The 19,258-nt window shown below is 35.4% G+C and overlaps 1 protein-coding gene across 1 annotated transcript in view; it reads right to left on the bottom strand.

The window, feature by feature from the left end:
- LOC106719040 overlaps positions 1–17,429 on the bottom strand; it is a 32,058-nt gene extending 14,629 nt beyond the window's left edge. The window contains exon 1 of the mRNA XM_014513283.2: positions 16,865–17,429. Coding sequence (XP_014368769.2) covers positions 16,865–17,215 — 351 coding nt within the window. The 5' untranslated portion in view covers positions 17,216–17,429. The remainder of the gene's footprint in view (positions 1–16,864) is intronic.
- Between the last annotated feature and the right edge of the window lie 1,829 nt (positions 17,430–19,258).

Genomic DNA, 19,258 nt, shown 5'->3' with positions numbered 1-19,258 from the left:
TATCTTACATGTTTACAGTTAAACAGTAAACACTGACTAATCAATATCAAAAGAAATTTGTCGCGGTAAGTATTGATTGAAGTTGTCGAGTTTTCAAAAGCTTTGGAAGAGAAAAGAGGCATTTTATACTTATTTTGGCAAATGTTTTTGTTTGTAGCTGCAATTAAATTTGTTTTAATCATAATAATCTGTCATTATTTGTTCTTATCTCTATAAGAAGAAAGAAGCTAAACCCAGCAATGAAAATACGAGATGTTTGCTAGCAAATAATTCCTAATTAAAATTATAATGATCTATTTTAAGCAACTTGTTATTAAAATTCACAGCTATATTTGAAAATTTAATAGGATATAAAAAAACGACAAGTCTAGCCATTTGAAGCCGTATTAGGATAGTTGTCTGAGTAGTTTAAAACCTTAGTACATTTATTGATACAGAAAAAAAAATGATCACAACTATTCTCTATGGTCAATAAAATTGTTAAAAACACTAAGCGTGGGTGACATTAACGGTATTTAAAGCAGATATGTTAAAAATAAATATTGTGAGAAACAGTCTATTGATAAAAAAGTCGGAACGGTATAAAACACCTGAACACTGAAAGGTACTCATAAAATTTAACCAGACCTTAAGTAACATGTAATAACTCATATTTTATTAGTTTTATTACATTTTGTTTTGCGATCCCAATGTTATTTAATACGAAATGAAAAGCGGTCGATCAACGGTGGAAAAAGTACTGAACAGTTTTTTCTGTAAATAAACATAGTGAATGTAAGTTTTAAATTCGTTTTCGTCCAATGACGAAACGTTCTGCGCCATTTTGGACATCAATATGTCCAAAATGGTGCAGAACGCTAGAGACCTACACGGTCTCGACTGTATTGTAAAATGGCGGGAAATAAAATTGAGGATGTGAACCCTTGAAAAAGAAATATAGCATCTGTACACGAACGTAATTTGGTAATGTCAAAAGAGTTCGTAAATAAGTTTAACCATATTCATCATTTATATTCGATAAATTTATTAATATATTCAGTACAGATATTGAGAAGGAGATTCGTACGTGTAGTTTATAGGAATGTCTCAAAGGACTTTCAAAATACCTCTACGAGTCGGCAGTCAGAACACGTCGCCGGCAAACGATCCTTCCATTACTCCCCGGCGAATATTACATCGAGAAATTTCTGAATGAGAAACGAGGATACTCGATTGATCAATTCCATAATTAAAAACTTTTATGGAAAGAACTATCAATGGAATACGGCGTGTGAAGAAAATAATGTTTAATGCAACAGGATACATGAATGGTTATGTTTCATTCATTCAAATATTTGCTAAAGTAGTGTTTTTCTGATCTTAATAAGTAATTGCAAAACGAATTACTTAAATATATTCAACATTGAAATATTAATTACACCAGTTTTTATAAAATAGTTAAATGGTAAGTCAATGATAATAAATTAGTACCGTATTATGTTCAATAATGCAGAAATATTAAAAACTAAAGCAATCTGTCGGGAATTTAATCCTTATCCGGATTTCGACCATTCCCAAAGCATGAGTAATCCGTCAAAATGGGATTACTAATATGTCTAATATTAAACGCGCACTCTACATTTAATCATAGCAGTATTGATTCCATTTTATAAGTATATTATTTTTTTAAACACGCGAATCCAAAAGTTTTGGCCTGTTATATAGTGGATTTCAATATCTATATATATAAAAGAAAGTTGTGTTAGTTACACTATTTATAACTCAAGAACGGCTGAATCGATTTTACTGAAAATTAGTGGGCGGGTAGCTTAGAACCAGGAAACGGACATAATATAATTTTTACCCCGTTTTCTATTTTTTTTTATTCCGCGCGGACGGAGTCCCCGGTAAAAGCTAGTATTAAATAATATAGAACTATATACTTCAAGGAAAAATTTGAACTCACTTAATAAATAAAAATATATTCTATGAACTTAATAATGTAAAACTCCAAGACATTTTATAAGATAATAAGTTTTCTGATAAACTGAATTTGAAATTAGACAGGCTTGTTGACTTTACTTAGACTAAATCCCTTACATGCGGGTTGTGAACTATAATCTCGTACAATAAAGCTGAAATAACTTGAGGCACTAAAGTTATGACATGCATACTGAACAAGACTTTGATGTTGGCTTCAGACTTCTCACTTTATATAGAAACTAGCTGTCGCCGTGACTCCGTCTGCGCGGAATTAAAAAAAACTTAATAAATAGCCTATGCGTTCTTCCAGACAATGTTCTACGTCTGTGCCGAATTTCATGAAGATCCGATAAGCCGTTCCAACCTTCAAATATCCATCCATCTAAACATTCGCATTTATAATATTAGTAAGATTTATTAAACATGTGAAACACAATTTATGTGGATCTAAATTAACATTAGTGCTAAACTATTGTTTAATATTAGCTGAACACTAATTGCGTCGTGATTGTAAAATTCTAGGTTCTACTAAACATGTAAAAAATATAAGTATAATAATTATCTCTGCGACTCCAAATTAATTCGCTATAGCTTAACTACTATTACAGATTATTTGTCAGTAACCTAATCTAGAAATTTCAGGATTTTTATAGATTAAGTATCAGAACGTAACTACTAATAGAGATCGCCTTAAAATGACATTTAAGGAATTAAAGCGTATGAGTCAAATGCTCATGAATAAGGTTATTATCAACTATAAACCACACGTTGTAATACACAGTACGCACTAATTGGCGGAACTGACGTGTACGTAGAACGCGCCCAACCGCAGTCAAATAATCCTATTTGCGTAAATACTGCAGCCAAACATAATGAGTAATTCTATAAACAATAATAAATTAGAACGAAATAATTGGTCTTGTGTATTCAGACAGACATAGAAGACAATGGTAGAGGTATGCATGTTGCATAGTTATCTTACTAATATTATAAATGCGAATGTTTAGATGAATGGATGGAAGGATGGATGGATGTTCGTTGAAGGTATCTCCAGAACGGCTCCACGGATCTTGATGAAATTTGACACAGATGTAGAACATAGTCTGAAAGAACACATAGGGTACGTACTAAGTTTTTTTTAACGGTGCGCGGACGAAGTCGCGGACGACAGCAAGTATGAAAGAATTCTATGGTTTTAGATAAGCATTTAGTTATAACTTTAACGAGAGGTTTTAAGGTAAGGATATTCAAGAAATCTTCTATGTTCTAGAAAGTTTGAAAACGAAGATTCGCATTTGTTTATGAGTCTAAAACAAATGCGAATCTCCGAGTTTGAACTTCGCCTTGAAGACTGTTACCACGTCACATATCAATAAATAAACACAGCCTGAAAGGAACCCTCTTTATGCCATTTAAGTACTCTCGCCCACTCTTAGTTCTCGATGACATTTTAACGAGCACTCGCAAGGCCTACAAAGGTACTATACGAAAATAAGTTGTAAATAACTTTGAAAGCTTGATTGCAAAAAGCGTCAATTTACTGCGCAATAAAACTTTTAATCCTTCCTCACGTTCTGCTATAAAACTTTCAGTTATTCTCGTACATTTTATTAGCATTGACAAATTCCTACTTCGAGACGATAGTTTTATTGGATAAAATCTTTTGATTTTAAGAGCAGTTTAAATAGGTGGCGCCACAACTTTATAGCTCATAATATAAAAATTTGGATTACACATCAGTATCTCTTTTAATTACATTTTATATATTTCGGTCAATATCGAATCGATATCAAAAACAATGAAATGAAATTTTGTTTTCTTAATTATTGTCCAAGAAATTGTTTTTTTTATGGATTTTATAGCCTGGTTGCAGATACCTTTAAGCTACCCATGAAATTGTGCATTAATATGAATACAGATAACATACTGCAAACGTTTACCTATATGAAATCATATTTATTATAAACAAAACAAATAACGATTAACTCAAGAGGTTAATTACCTATATCTCCATTCACTTCGATAATGTTACCGAATCGTTAACATAATTACAAATCTCTACATCCTTTACATATTATGTAAGTATACGTATGGAAATGGTTACTAAAACGTCCAAAGTCCACATCTCAAAACTTTTGTTCCATCGAACGCTTTCTTAGAAATGCAATAACAAATCAAAATAGACGCTACAAGCCACCAGGTTAATTACAAAGGAATAGCCATTGTGCAGACGTGGCCTTAAGTATAGAATTACTTGGCACAATGTAAACAAAGTTAAATGTAAACATTATAAGTCATTCCAATGGCAAACTACCTGAGATACGTATCTAGTTTTAAAGCGACCCTAATGCTAGTGATGTGCAACGTTTGTATTAACATATCGATCGAACGTTCGAATATCGATATTTAAAACATCGATATATTCCAAAAATCTTTTATTTTTGACTTTCCAGTGCCTCAAAAAAAATCAAGCACTACGTTAAGTAGGGTAGTTTCTTTCAGAGGTTTTATCTATTTTTAGTCATTGACACACTAAACTTTTCAATTTTCGCCATCTATTTAAACGACTACCTTGTCTTATAGTAAATTAACATTTCGGTACAGTAGTAAATAGAGTAACAACACTATTTAGAGTGAAGACGTCTCGAGTGACAACGGAGTTCTTAAACAATCTACGGTATCTATTACGTAGTGAAACGTGCTCTGTTTATTTTGTACTATAATTAAAAATAACGACGTTGGTAAAGTGAAGAAATAATCATAATTTATTCTTCAAAGCAATTCCAAAGGTCCAAACCAAAGGTTTTGGATGCCCTGCGCATACAATATAATAACGTTTTCAGGATGTTGATGAAACTCCCCCGATTCTGTAGTGCCTCCGTCATGTTTGCCCAGGCTCAAACCGACGGATTCCATGCAATTATCAGAAAAAAGGTAGCGTCACTGGTGAGGAGGCTCCGGGAGAGTGACAACAGCATCCTGAAAGCAATAGCTAGCGACCCTAAGGCGCCTGTGCTGAGACATCTCGTGCGGACTATGATCCCGCAAGGGATGTCTCCTAAATATATGACGCATTAGAGTTTCATACATGTAAATTATTCATATTTTCCACTAGTACTATTTCTACTAACCCTAGTCATCTAAGTTTTAAGTTTTTTGTAATTTACTAACCAAATATGGATCTATGTTGTCCGAAAATAAAGAATTTGAATTTGAAATTTGAATTGAAAGCTAAAATTATTATATCAATATCATCAAGGACTCTTAAACGGACAAGAAGGCTTTAAAATTTTCGTAAAGAAAATATTTTTACCTACACACATGCGTTCTAGCAAAATCGTCTGCTACTAAACTGCGAATGAATAACAAACTTACATTATTGAACAAAAGTTATACGATGATTATTTAAGTATTCTATTAATAAACTATAATAATATTTTTCTATGTATGACGCTATCTCTACATAGATTCCATACAGGTGTATTTAAATTGTGACGCAAATAAACAAGGAGCATAACTTATGTTGTTAACCCAGTTATGGTCCCGAAATAGAAGGAACGCATTCGCAGAATGTCAGAATCAGTCGAGTATTGGATATTATTGCCTGTCAACCTGCCACGCAATACGTTCTCGTGTATTTATTACTTGCTTTACGACGACCCTTATACATTGAAGTCGGAATTCTGATTAAAAGTGTGGTGTTTTTAGTACCTTCTTACCTTCATTTTATTGCTTGATGACATGTCAGTTTGACCTCAGAGCCTACCCTATGTTAGCGGTGACTAGGCCATAGTCAACCACGCTGGCCCAATGCGAGTTGGTTGACTTCACACATATCTTTGAATTTCTTCGCAGTTATGTGCAGGTCGCATCACGATGTTTTCCTTCACCTTAAATGTACGTACATAAATCGAAAAACAAATTGGTACATGAGGGTTCAATCCCAGGACCCGCAGATTACATTTTCTGGCCGCGTGATAGAGGCGAAGCTATCGCAGTTAATACTGTCACAAAATATATCAAACCTACTTAGGCATAGAAAATGCCGTAAAAGAAAGAAATACAAGACAGCTAAAGTACCATATTGTCAGTTTTTTCCATATTGTTTTAGATTTTTGTGTAGGAGTTAGGACAAGCAATTGACCCATTGGGTAAAATAGGAATATAATGTCACTTCACTATTCAAAATTGGTATGGTAAAGTAGAGAGTTAATCAATTTATGCTAAATTCATTAAACTTACAATACATAACAGCCGGTAACATCCAAGATCCAAGATAACTCTGTTAAAGTGAAGTTCCACTAGAGTTACACCTTTAGAAAACATATCGTCGTCCTTCTAATACTGTTTGAAAAGACGAGAAATAAGAATACATTATTATGCATTTGTTTCGGCAAAACAAGTTAACAAATCCTCGATGAATAATCACCTTTTTTAAGTACATAAAGTTGGTAAGCATATTGAGGTCAGCGAAGTAAAGTACAGTCATGCGCGGTCTATTCGTTCTTCCTAGGACCGATATGTAAGCGGCTTAATACGCTCTGATTAATGTGGATAGGACGATGCATTCAGTAATTAACGTTCGGTGAGCTCAGTGGCCTATTCCTGGAAGACACAATTGTAACACCGACAAGTACTTTGCATGTCTTTAAATATACTCGTTGCCGTAAAATTCCTCTGCCGTAATACTTCTATTTTTATAAAAAAAATTGTCTCTTTTTTTTCAAAGCGAATTTAAGGGATGGAAATATATTTTTATAATTACTAGTTTTTTTTTAGGAGGAGACAGATAGTTGCATACGAAATATCCTAAGCATTTATTTAAATTTTCGTAATAGTAATTTCGGTTCATTTCTTGCTTGGAAAAAAGTTGAGTAACCGTCGCTTGCGACAATATTGCGGCTACTTAAAGCTTGTACACTTTCCCTTGTAACATTAAAAGCCTCGGTCCTTCGCATTCATTTCTCCGCGGGAAGGAGAAATGTTTTTTTTTTACTGTTCGGTTACACTTATGACTTTAATATTATTAAAAAAACAATACATCTTACTTCTTACTAATATTATAAATGCGAATGTTTAGATGGATGAATGGATGGATGTTTGTTTAAAGGTATCTCCAAAATGTTTCAACGGATCTTAATGAAATTTCACGGTTGTAGAACAATTGTCTAAAAGAACACATGGGCTATTAAGTTTACCTATTAATTCCGCGCAGACGGAGTCGCGGGTGACAACTAGTTAAGAATAAAAATGATCATATATTTGAGGTATTTAAAAACACACAGCTCGTTAAAATTTAATTTTTTTGTAAAAAAACATAAAATTTTAACCAAGTCCGATCAAGCCTTAATTAAAACGGGACCAAGCGTTTACCGTACGCGGTAATTGTCAACAGACACGATCCAATTTATTCTGGGTTTTTAAAGTCATACATCAGGTTTCACCTTTCATTTTAAGTAATTGCACGCCATTTTAGGTTTAATTGTGTGCCAAAAAATGAGCGATAAGATTCAAAATTGCGTATACTTTAAAAATATACTTTGACGCAGGTTTCCTAGGGTTGTGTACCGGTGTCATTCGTAGATTGCATTAGAGATGCGGGCAGTGTAGGGCAGGGGTCATCGTCCAGTGTAATTAGGAGTGAGTGTGACCACTTCTGTTGGGCACATTGTCGAGTGATTCAGTGATGTAATGCATGACTCCTGTAACTGCGATTGTCATCACTCAGGTCATGAACTCGATGCTAACTCCTACGCATTATGTTTTTTTAAGAGTGTGCTATATGTTATTTGCACATTACAAGGGTAGAAGAGTGTAAATGTAAGTATTGCATTGGTAGATGAAAATTATACGTTGCTGAAGTGCTTCGTGTTGAAAACAATTTGCAAATGTGACTAGAACTTTAAAAACATGTAAATATAATTAATGGTAATAAATTATACCGTTCTCTGCTACGACCTGATACGAGCGGATTAAAATTTCACAAATAGTTCGCAAAGCTGTCAATCCACCACACCATATACGGTTGTAGTTAATCCGATTTCACTGTACGTTGAGAATAAAAATCGATTATTGAGCAAGTCGTATCGTTCATATAAAGGAATCGTAAATTAGATATATTATTATCTCAGCAGCTTCGTAATCCAGGAATGAAATAAATAAAGGAGCTCAAGCAAAGATATACAAAGAGGATTAAGGCAAATGCATTCCACACATACCGACGAACCACATAAAACGCATGAAACTATAGCCAATATTGGACCAAATGTTCGCCAATTGTCAGTACAGCAAAACGAAATTACTTTTCAAGGTCGTTGTCTAATGTCATCGCTCTGCAGCCATATTTTTGGCAGATCGCGTTTGTGCCGGAAAGGTTATCAACATACTTCTTTAAAATAGAGTATGATTACATTTTCAATATCAACTGATTTAACCGAAAACAATGTTTCTTTAACCTCTCGCACATTTAAAACAATTTTCCAACGTTTATATAAACATAAGCTTCCAAATTCAAGTAGAATCACAACATCAAAAGATAATCTATATATATAAAAGAAAGTTGTGTTAGTTACACCATTTATAACTCAAGAACAGCTGAATCGATTTGACTGAAAATTGGTGGGCAGGTAGCTTAGAACCAGGAAACGGACATAGGATAGGATTTTTACCCCGTTTTCTATTTTTTTTATGCCGCGCGGACGGAGTCGCGGGTAAAAGCTAGTACGAAATAGAATAGAACGAATAGAAAAAACGAAATAGGATAGAATATTGTTTATTGTACGGCCTTAAGTCTGAATCCTTGGAAAATTGTCAAGGCCTTCACTAATTCCTCTACGACTTTCCGAGCACGAAATTGTTGCGTTAATTTTAAAGATGAAACGCGATATTCATTCAAATGAACAAGAATTAATAATCGTGCAATTTGCTTTTTACAATAAAGCTTTCATCAGATCGTGAGATGTTAAACATCCTGTGAAACGGATACGCGACCGAGTATCATTAATTTTTAATAGCCCATCGCCAACCACTTGGTACCACGTTAAAAACATCGTTACGCCACGAAAGAGGTTTACATACTGGCCCTGTATATTTTTAATCATTCTTAAAACTGACAAGCATATGGTTATCTGTGTTATCGGACATCATGTAAACAAATATCAAATTTAGGATGATCAGATTTATCTTTATGAATACAATTTAATCTGTTATTATTTATAATTAGCAAATTTATTTAACTTTTATAATTTAATTAGGTTATTTTATAATATTTTTAAATAAATACCTAGTAGCTTCTTAATTTTAATTACAGATTGGTATTTAGATTTAGAACAATGGCTTTGAAGTCGTTAGGATCTAGATTAGGGAATTAATCGCTTAAGTATACATACATAGGTATTAATTTATAAGCTTTTTGTACTTTAAAGTTAGTATTAGTTTCGTTAAATGTCTTTTAAATAGGCAGCTATAAAATCCGAACGGAATAAATTTAATTTAATGATATTTACTGTTAGAGACAAAAATCAACACTGTGCCGGTGTATCGGCGCAGCACTAGACATGTCAAATATCTAACAGACTGTTGAGGGTAGTCTCACAAAAGGTTTTATAAGGAAGCGTGCGCTGCTGCTCGAGGCAGTCTCTCTCCATCCGTCATTGCGGAACGTCTGACATTCTTGTTACATTTTTGTTTACTTACGTTCGGTTCGAGTTTATCCTATTGCGAGGATTATTTAGAAGTAGAGTTAAATTCACTATTACGCTGTTAATTTATTTCTTTTAAAATACTTTTGCATCAAATATCTAACATCAGAAGTGGGATGGGATCCGCGTGATTCTATCCACTTTGCTCACTCTGTGGTTGTGTTTGTATTTTCGTGAAAATAAAGGCTAAGAGAAAAATGTCAGAACGTTACCGTGATAATCGTTGTAGTCGCAACACATGATCGATAAAAAAGAAAATCAAAGATTGCCTATGGGGCGTATGTTTAGCCTCAGGGCGTATATGTTGCCTCCGGGCGTATGTTTTGCCTATGGGGCGTATGATTAATAAAACTTTTATTTCAGACACATGATTGATAAAAGAAAATCAAAGATTGCCTATGGGGCGTATGTTTAGCCTCAGGGCGTATATGTTGCCTCCGGGCGTATGTTTTGCCTATGGGGCGTATGATTAATAAAACTTTTATTTCAGACACATGATTGATAAAAGAAAATCAAAGATTGCCTCCGGGCGTATGTTTAGCCTCCGGGCGTATATGTTGCCTCCGGGCGTATGTTTAGCCTCCGGGCGTATATGTTGCCTCCGGGCGTATGTTTAGCCTCCGGGCGTGTATGTTGCCTCCGGGCGTATGTTTAGCCTCCGGGCGTATGTTTTGCCTACGGGGCGTATGTTTAATAACAATTATTATTAGTTTTATTTCTGATACATGGTTGATACAAAATGTGCTATAAGTTGTGCCTACGGGGCTATATGTTTGCCTACGGGGCTGTGTTTTGCCTACGGGGCTAAGTTGTGCTCCGGGGCTATATGTTTTGCCTACGGGGCTGATTTGCTTTTAGGTCCTTTTTCTTGGAGGTGTTCTGGCTCTTCATGGCGCTTGGGACAGCGTGTAAAACGATGCAGCAAGGATCAATACTCCTTCGAGGACGAAGGAAATGCAGGATGGCCGAACTGTTAGAGACAAAAATCAACACTGTGCCGGTGTATCGGCGCAGCACTAGACATGTCAAATATCTAACAGACTGTTGAGGGTAGTCTCACAAAAGGTTTTATAAGGAAGCGTGCGCTGCTGCTCGAGGCAGTCTCTCTCCATCCGTCATTGCGGAACGTCTGACATTCTTGTTACATTTTTGTTTACTTACGTTCGGTTCGAGTTTATCCTATTGCGAGGATTATTTAGAAGTAGAGTTAAATTCACTATTACGCTGTTAATTTATTTCTTTTAAAATACTTTTGCATCAAATATCTAACATCAGAAGTGGGATGGGATCCGCGTGATTCTATCCACTTTGCTCACTCTGTGGTTGTGTTTGTATTTTCGTGAAAATAAAGGCTAAGAGAAAAATGTCAGAACGTTACCGTGATAATCGTTGTAGTCGCAACACATGATCGATAAAAAAGAAAATCAAAGATTGCCTATGGGGCGTATGTTTAGCCTCAGGGCGTATATGTTGCCTCCGGGCGTATGTTTTGCCTATGGGGCGTATGATTAATAAAACTTTTATTTCAGACACATGATTGATAAAAGAAAATCAAAGATTGCCTATGGGGCGTATGTTTAGCCTCAGGGCGTATATGTTGCCTCCGGGCGTATGTTTTGCCTATGGGGCGTATGATTAATAAAACTTTTATTTCAGACACATGATTGATAAAAGAAAATCAAAGATTGCCTCCGGGCGTATGTTTAGCCTCCGGGCGTATATGTTGCCTCCGGGCGTATGTTTAGCCTCCGGGCGTATATGTTGCCTCCGGGCGTATGTTTAGCCTCCGGGCGTGTATGTTGCCTCCGGGCGTATGTTTAGCCTCCGGGCGTATGTTTTGCCTACGGGGCGTATGTTTAATAACAATTATTATTAGTTTTATTTCAGATACATGGTTGATACAAAATGTGCTATAAGTTGTGCCTACGGGGCTATATGTTTGCCTACGGGGCTGTGTTTTGCCTACGGGGCTAAGTTGTGCTCCGGGGCTATATGTTTTGCCTACGGGGCTGATTTGCTTTTAGGTCCTTTTTCTTGGAGGTGTTCTGGCTCTTCATGGCGCTTGGGACAGCGTGTAAAACGATGCAGCAAGGATCAATACTCCTTCGAGGACGAAGGAAATGCAGGATGGCCGAACTGTTAGAGACAAAAATCAACACTGTGCCGGTGTATCGGCGCAGCACTAGACATGTCAAATATCTAACAGACTGTTGAGGGTAGTCTCACAAAAGGTTTTATAAGGAAGCGTGCGCTGCTGCTCGAGGCAGTCTCTCTCCATCCGTCATTGCGGAACGTCTGACATTCTTGTTACATTTTTGTTTACTTACGTTCGGTTCGAGTTTATCCTATTGCGAGGATTATTTAGAAGTAGAGTTAAATTCACTATTACGCTGTTAATTTATTTCTTTTAAAATACTTTTGCATCAAATATCTAACATTACATATGTGCTATTCGGGCTCTGTTTAAGTTACGTAACAGCAACACCAGTAGGTGTTAGGTGGTCAACAATAAAGTCTCATGGAACAAATATAGACTCGCTCCAAACTGTACAAACGTGGCTGGACCACGGCCAATTTCTCTGTGAATTTATTTCACGACTCTATTGTTATTTCTTGTCGCGAAAGCTTACGAAATCTATATATATAAAAGAAAGTCGTGTTAGTTACACCATTTATAACTCAAGAACGGCTGAATCGATTTGACTGAAAATTGGTGGGCAGGTAGCTTAGAACCAGGAAAAGGACATAGGATATTTACATTTACTCCGTTTTCTATTTTTTATTCCGCGCGGACGGAGTCGCGGGTAAAAGCTAGTTAGTAATAAAATAGAAGTCAGTGTTACAAGAAATTAACATAGAAGTTTTACCATAAAAGTTCTATATATGAAATTATATAATAACTCAAAATTTATGCAACACAAATATTTACCATTCTCATTCTAGGAATCCTCTCTTAGTCTACACTTAAGAACTCTATAAGTAATATTTATATCACTCAGGGTTGACAGTTACACGTCCAAAATGACATTTATTCACGTCAAATTATTTGCAAAGGAATCATGTCGGCCGGTTTGAAACAGAATGACATTTACATTGAATGATAAACATTAGTGACAAATAAAGGTATTTAAATCAAACAATGGAAAATTAACAAATAATACTATAATCAAAAATACATAATGTGCATTTATCATCATCATTATGACAGGATGACAAACTGGTAAGTATTTATAATAATGAAGGTATACGATCAAAATGACTGAAAACAACGTAACAACACCATGTACCTATTCGTTTACATTTCCATAGCTTTTCACTGTTAAACATATTGTTATTTCTGTCTTTTTTAAACAGAAAGAGAGATTTGACAACATATTTCATAGATAGATTTATATTTTTATATATAAATGTTAATAATTTTATTACATTTGCGTCAGCACAGCAAACGTTTCAAAATGTCATTACATTGTCCCTGTTGTATCATACATATGTATATGTTATGTCAATCGCAACAAAGTAAATCTTACTAATATTATAAACTAGCTTTTACCCGCGACTCCGTCCGCGCGGAATAAAAAAAAAGAAAACTGGGTAAAAATTATCCTATGTCCGTTTCCTGTTTCTAAGCTACCTGCCCACCAATTTTCAGTCAAATCGATTCAGCTGTTCTTGAGTTATAAATAGTGTAACTAACACGACTTTCTTTTATATATATAGATGTAAATGTTTAGCTGGATGGATGGATGGATGGATGTTTGTTACAAGGTATCTCCAGAACGGTTGCATGAATCTCTCTGAAATTTGGCATTGATGTTGAACATAGTCTAGAAGAACATATATGCAATAAATAAAGTTTTTTTAATCGCGGGCGACAGCTGTCATAAACAGACATTAAATATTGTAAGACATAATTTATATTGTTTCAACCTTGGGCCATGATTGGGTATTCCTTTAACATAGTTTGCTGCTTCAAACGTCTCATCGTACACACACTACACCCGCTTAGTGGAGATTTACTGAGAGATACCTACATTAGGGAACTTAAGCAACCATCAAATGTCTTTAAAATACGACATAAGTAACAAATCAGATACGAGTAATACAATAAGGTATACATCGAGACTAACCATGGGATATTTAATTAGGTTTACTAAATAAAGGCTAAAGGTATGTATTAATTTTTTTATTTACTGTACACAATGTACTCACGTCCTTAATAAAAGCCAGGCTATAACTTGAAACTTTATATAACAGCAACAGCTTACGTCCGTGTATTCTTTCAAAGGAAACACACAAAGGCTTGCTGAAGGGTAAAATTAGACATACAATAACATAATAGCGGTATCGTATATCATTTATCTTTCATCTCTTATGTGCTTGTGACTTTGTGGTTGACTTTTGCGGTACAAAAAAGGTCAACATTTATAATATAACCTCATTCACGGCGTGCCAGTCACCCAAAAAATGTAGTAGATATAGATTGAGGGAATTTAAACGAATGGAATATTATAAAAGGATTGACATTATGTAAAAAGAGTTATTTAATTTAGTCAAGAGACTTAAGTCTATGAGCAAGTTATGAAAAGACTGATTTTTTTACTTCTCGGTGATCAAAAGACTATTGGCTATAGTTTGTTATTCTATCTTGTGTTGACTGTACCACGTCAAGTTCATAAAAGCATATGTTAAAAGTATATCTAATATATAAAATTCTCGTGTCACAGTTTTCGTCACCGTACTCCTCCGAAACGGCTTGACCCATTCTCATGAAATTTTGTGAGCATATTCAGTAGGTCTGAGAATCGGCCAACATCTATTTTTCATACCCCCCCCCCATTTTTTAACTGCGCGCGGACGGAGTCGCGGGCGACAGCTAGTTGTTGTTATATATTTTTTACATGTATATATTTCTGTAAGATCTTATCTTCTAAACTTTTATTGTTATCCATTCAATCATTCAATGGATCAATATTTGAGCGACCCACATCTGCAGTGGCCCATCAATTCAACCATCGAAGTGTAACATAAAATCGATGTCTGGGAACCAGTTTCAATCGAAACTGAACACATATTATATTGAACGTTATACGATAACAAAAGAAAGAATGAAGCGATGACAGCAGATGGCTTGGCTACTTTCAATGTGATCCCAGTTAGATTGTACCAGCTTAAATCTCGAATTATCGTACAAAAAATACTATTGCGAAATAAGCATCTGGGCGTGCATTGACATTTTAGCTGCTGTTTTGCACCCGCATAGTCTAAGAAGATCTATATTGCTGTTGGTTTTTCCGAAAGACTTGTACTAAAACATATTGACATATCCCTAGCTCTCTTTGAAAATTTACGTTTATTTTATATGTTTTGGCGATAAGTTGCGGTAAGGTTCAATAGGTAAGTGAGTTTTGTTACTTAGGCGACATACCTACCTAAAGTATACACACCAAAAATTCTAGCTCCTAGATTATTATTTAGATTAAACAAATACTTAATATATAGTACAAATTTAAGAAGGTAAAACGAGAACGTCGTAAGCACGAGGTACGGTGTATACCTGAGTTTTTTTCATATCTACCTTCTAGGCTATTGTTTGCACAAGGTACGCCTTAACAATTGAACCACAAATATAAATGTTATGGGTTATTCACTAGCACTAATTTTCTGACCTACTTTTTGTTATGAAAGTGGTTCTATTAAAGGTTTGAAAACTTTGCTAAATACAAGTACTTAAGTCTAAATCTATTTCTAGCAAATAATCTTGATGAGAATAGAAACATTTTACTGAAACGTCTAAGATCGTCGACTGTGTGTTAGGAAAAAATTACCGTGGGTGTCCGAGAACAAAGTTGACGTTTAAAACATATTGTTTTCTCTGATTTGTCAAAGATAATGACAGGGATATGTTTTATACAGAAATTTTGGTCTCAAAAACCAACGGTGACTGAGATACGGTTATTAGAAGACCTAGTAGGTGTAGCGAAGGCACCAGAAGGACTGACGTCGCTTTTAAATGCTTTGGGATTATTAGATAACATTGCATGTTAAAGCATTGGAGGAGAAATAAAAATAGATAAAAGGAATATATATGAAGAAAGTTTCCCAGAAATTTTCTGCAATAACAATACGAAGGCTATGTTTAGAGATTACGTAATGTCTCGTCTCGTGGCGACCGACGGGCGGACCGTGGACGGACGAGGAGATTCGTTTTTGTTTACATTTGTAACAGGTTTCCTCCGCGAACCAAACCTGTTCTAAGCTCGGCCTTACGACCCCACGCTTTGTACCTTATCAATACGTCCGATCGCTTATTATTTAACTAAACTTACTTGATACTAATAGATTTACCCGATTAGAGGTTCAAAGTAACAGACGGACGTGTCTATTAAGCTTGTGGCTGTCCCTTTTCATTAGAGCAAAAGGACGAAGTTACGTCGAAAGAAATACGTTTCTATCGGAGCGAAAATCATTTCTAATTAAGAAACAACATACAAGAAAGACTAATGAGTTAAAAACTATATTAAATTGTAATTGCAATTTTACGGTGTAACAAAAGGAATTTTCGAATCTAAGTTTCCATTCAAATCTTAGTTTCTGTACACGAAAAACAGATTGGTCCAGAAGACGACGCGGATGTCATGATTTTTATTAAACAAGAATTAAAGCTATTATTAATTTTACAGCCATAATGTTTACAGCACATTGTAGATGTTAAACGAGAAGTCGCCATGCGTAGTCAATTGAATGTAATTACTATGCCTGATGATAGAACCTTGGCCGAGACAAGTGCGTTATCTAACAATAAATACTTAGACTGTTACGTAAATTGCGGCCGAGCGTACGACAGAACACGCCTGCCGACCTGCTTGTCGTTACACCGGCGGACCGGCGCCAATGCTGCACCTAATCTACTGACATTAAAACACCTTCCACGTACATTATCTATGTTTACCTTTAAATTAAACGCCGCATTCTTCTAAACTGGAGTCATTATCGTTATATGCTATTTAGATGTCCATATTAATACTTGCCAATTTTTCTTACGTTTCTCAATGCGTTTGAAGTTAAATATATTAGGCAATAAAAATGCCAATGATCACTGATGTTATAAACAACCAATAAATTTTATATGTCACATGTCACTTTAATTCTATTTCAAATGCTAGCTGACGTCAGGTCGAAAGTAAATAAGTGAGTAGACTCACCGTGTCCTCGAGATTTTTGAATTCATTGAAGAGTCGATTATTCGAGAGCTTCTGATTGAGCGACATGACGTTAGCGGAGAGCGCGATAACGTTGGCGGTGAGCTGGTCCACCTCGCTGCGCAGCCGCCGCACCTGGATCTCGCGGACCAGCGTCAGCGCGACCAGCCATACTGCCAACACTCCAATAGACACTCCGAACAGAACGCATCTCCTCCGACCCTTGCCGTTCTTCTCTTCTTTATACTGTCGCTCGTAGTCACCACCCACCAAATTCTTTGTCAAGTCCCTGGCGTCTTTCAACGCATCAGATTTCGTGTACATGGTATCTGGTATCAAGGCGCTATTTTCCATAACAATCCTGACACTGCACTCGCGAATTTTTAAGATGCGGATCTACGATTAAATAATAGCTTATCGCCCCATTATCGGATTCACGGAAGATCGGGTCGTAGGGGCTTGTGCAGAGAGATAGCGGGCACGTGGCTAGAGGCGTTCGGCAGAAGGAAACACGCGCGCCACCCAGGACGGTCTACGAACGAGTGAAGCGAGCCGACGCGTGAGGTGCGCCCGCGCAACATTGCACTCGCCCCCTGATGGGAACCTATAAGTGCATGCGCAGTAAAACTCATACAGCTTATTGGTTTCCCATTTCCCATCGATATACAACAAACAATTTAAATTTGCAGACACTGAAATTTCAAAAAGTTTATTTTTTTTAGTTTATCATTTTTCCATTACTTCGTGACAATATTACTTAATTTTTAAAGATTGTGGTAAGTCTACGTGTATTTTAATAGTTTTACACAATATTTTGCACAATTTACATTTACAACACGCACACAATAAATAGGCATGATGAAAGTTTATGACGTCACGTCACCATGTTTATGAAACTTAACATTTTATCATCGTCACTCTAACCGTGAATCTTCTCTGCGGAAACACTCTCACCAAATCATAGTGTCATCTCATTTTTTTTTTTCAGATACAATGGGAGAAACAACATTATGAATGTTGAAATGTTTGGCTATTGGAAATTTCCAAAATTGTAAATGGATGGAATAATGTTAATGTCTAGATTTAATCGTTATTAAAAGTATCTATGTTTAAATATCCTCGCATTATACATAAAACACTGTATTATTAGAAAACATGACAACAACATGCATTTATAAATGACACATTTAAAGAGTTGGTATAAATATGAATAATTAATTTAAATTTTAATTGCGGGATTTTCCCGACGATTCAACAAATGAATATGTCAGCAAATCCGTATGTAATATGTAACAAACTCTTAATTTACATTCCATTTCTTCTAAGACGCCAGCAATGCGTTCAAAGGTCGCTTCGCTGCTTTTCTAGGACGGATGTGTCGCGCCACTTTGCCAGATTACCACACTTTACATACATTTTCTGCGGATAAATATAAGCTAGGATAGTACAAATTCTTGTAAAAATAATTGTCTTCAACGATGAGTCCCGCAGTGTGTCACCTCAGGCAAAACATAACCTAAAACTATCTTCACTAACAAAGCTTGTGTTAGTCAGTGGTATTTTTCGTAAAAGCAATGTCCTTGATTTTAGTTGTGTACTTATGTCATTGACCTCTATGTCATAATTATCACCTTAAATAATATTTAAAATGTTTATTTCAAAGGAAATTTTTATGAATATGATCCTCTTGCGGAGCCAGAATTATTTATACATTCATAATATTGTCTTTCAAAGAAATAAATTCCTGGACACATTTACATAAGCCAACGTAGAATTCAATCAATTTTTGCATACGTAGAAGTATCAAGTGCAATAAGAACCTAATATTATTATTATTGTATGAAGTATAAAGTCCAACTTTCTGCGTAGTTGCAGCTTCGTGGGCAGGTAACTGAATTACACCAACTTTGCACTTTGCAAAAGTAAGGTAGGTAAGCGTTTTGGGTTTAATGCAATTAAAAACGACACCACACTTGTTGCTTAAAGTAGAAGGAGTTTAGAGATAATTAAAAGGTTATAACTCAAAGTTAAAAAGTAACAATCTTTTCTTGACTAACTTTTCTTTATCATCCCGAAAGACGTATACATGTTTAAACTTAATTTCGTCTCATAACATGGTAAATGGCATTTATCTACATATATATATAAAATTAAATAAAGACGATTGGATTTTTATTCACGTAAAGTTCCCGAAATTACGCGTTGACCGGTTTTCATTAAGAGGCCCACTGCTCGTTATAAAAAGAGTAACTATATCGATTCGATTTAGTATTTCATGTCAAGAATATGGTCTCCCGTCACCTATGGTTTCAAAAATATTAGTAAAATGCGTCTTGTAATTATTTAGAGATAACGGTGTGTAGGTTCAAAACATCAGGTTGCTGCTGTTATGTGGCC

The sequence above is a fragment of the Papilio machaon genome, chromosome 2, assembly GCF_912999745.1.
Source record: "Papilio machaon chromosome 2, ilPapMach1.1, whole genome shotgun sequence".
NCBI lineage: Eukaryota > Metazoa > Arthropoda > Insecta > Lepidoptera > Papilionidae > Papilio > Papilio machaon.
This window is presented reverse-complemented; position numbering and strand designations above follow the sequence as displayed.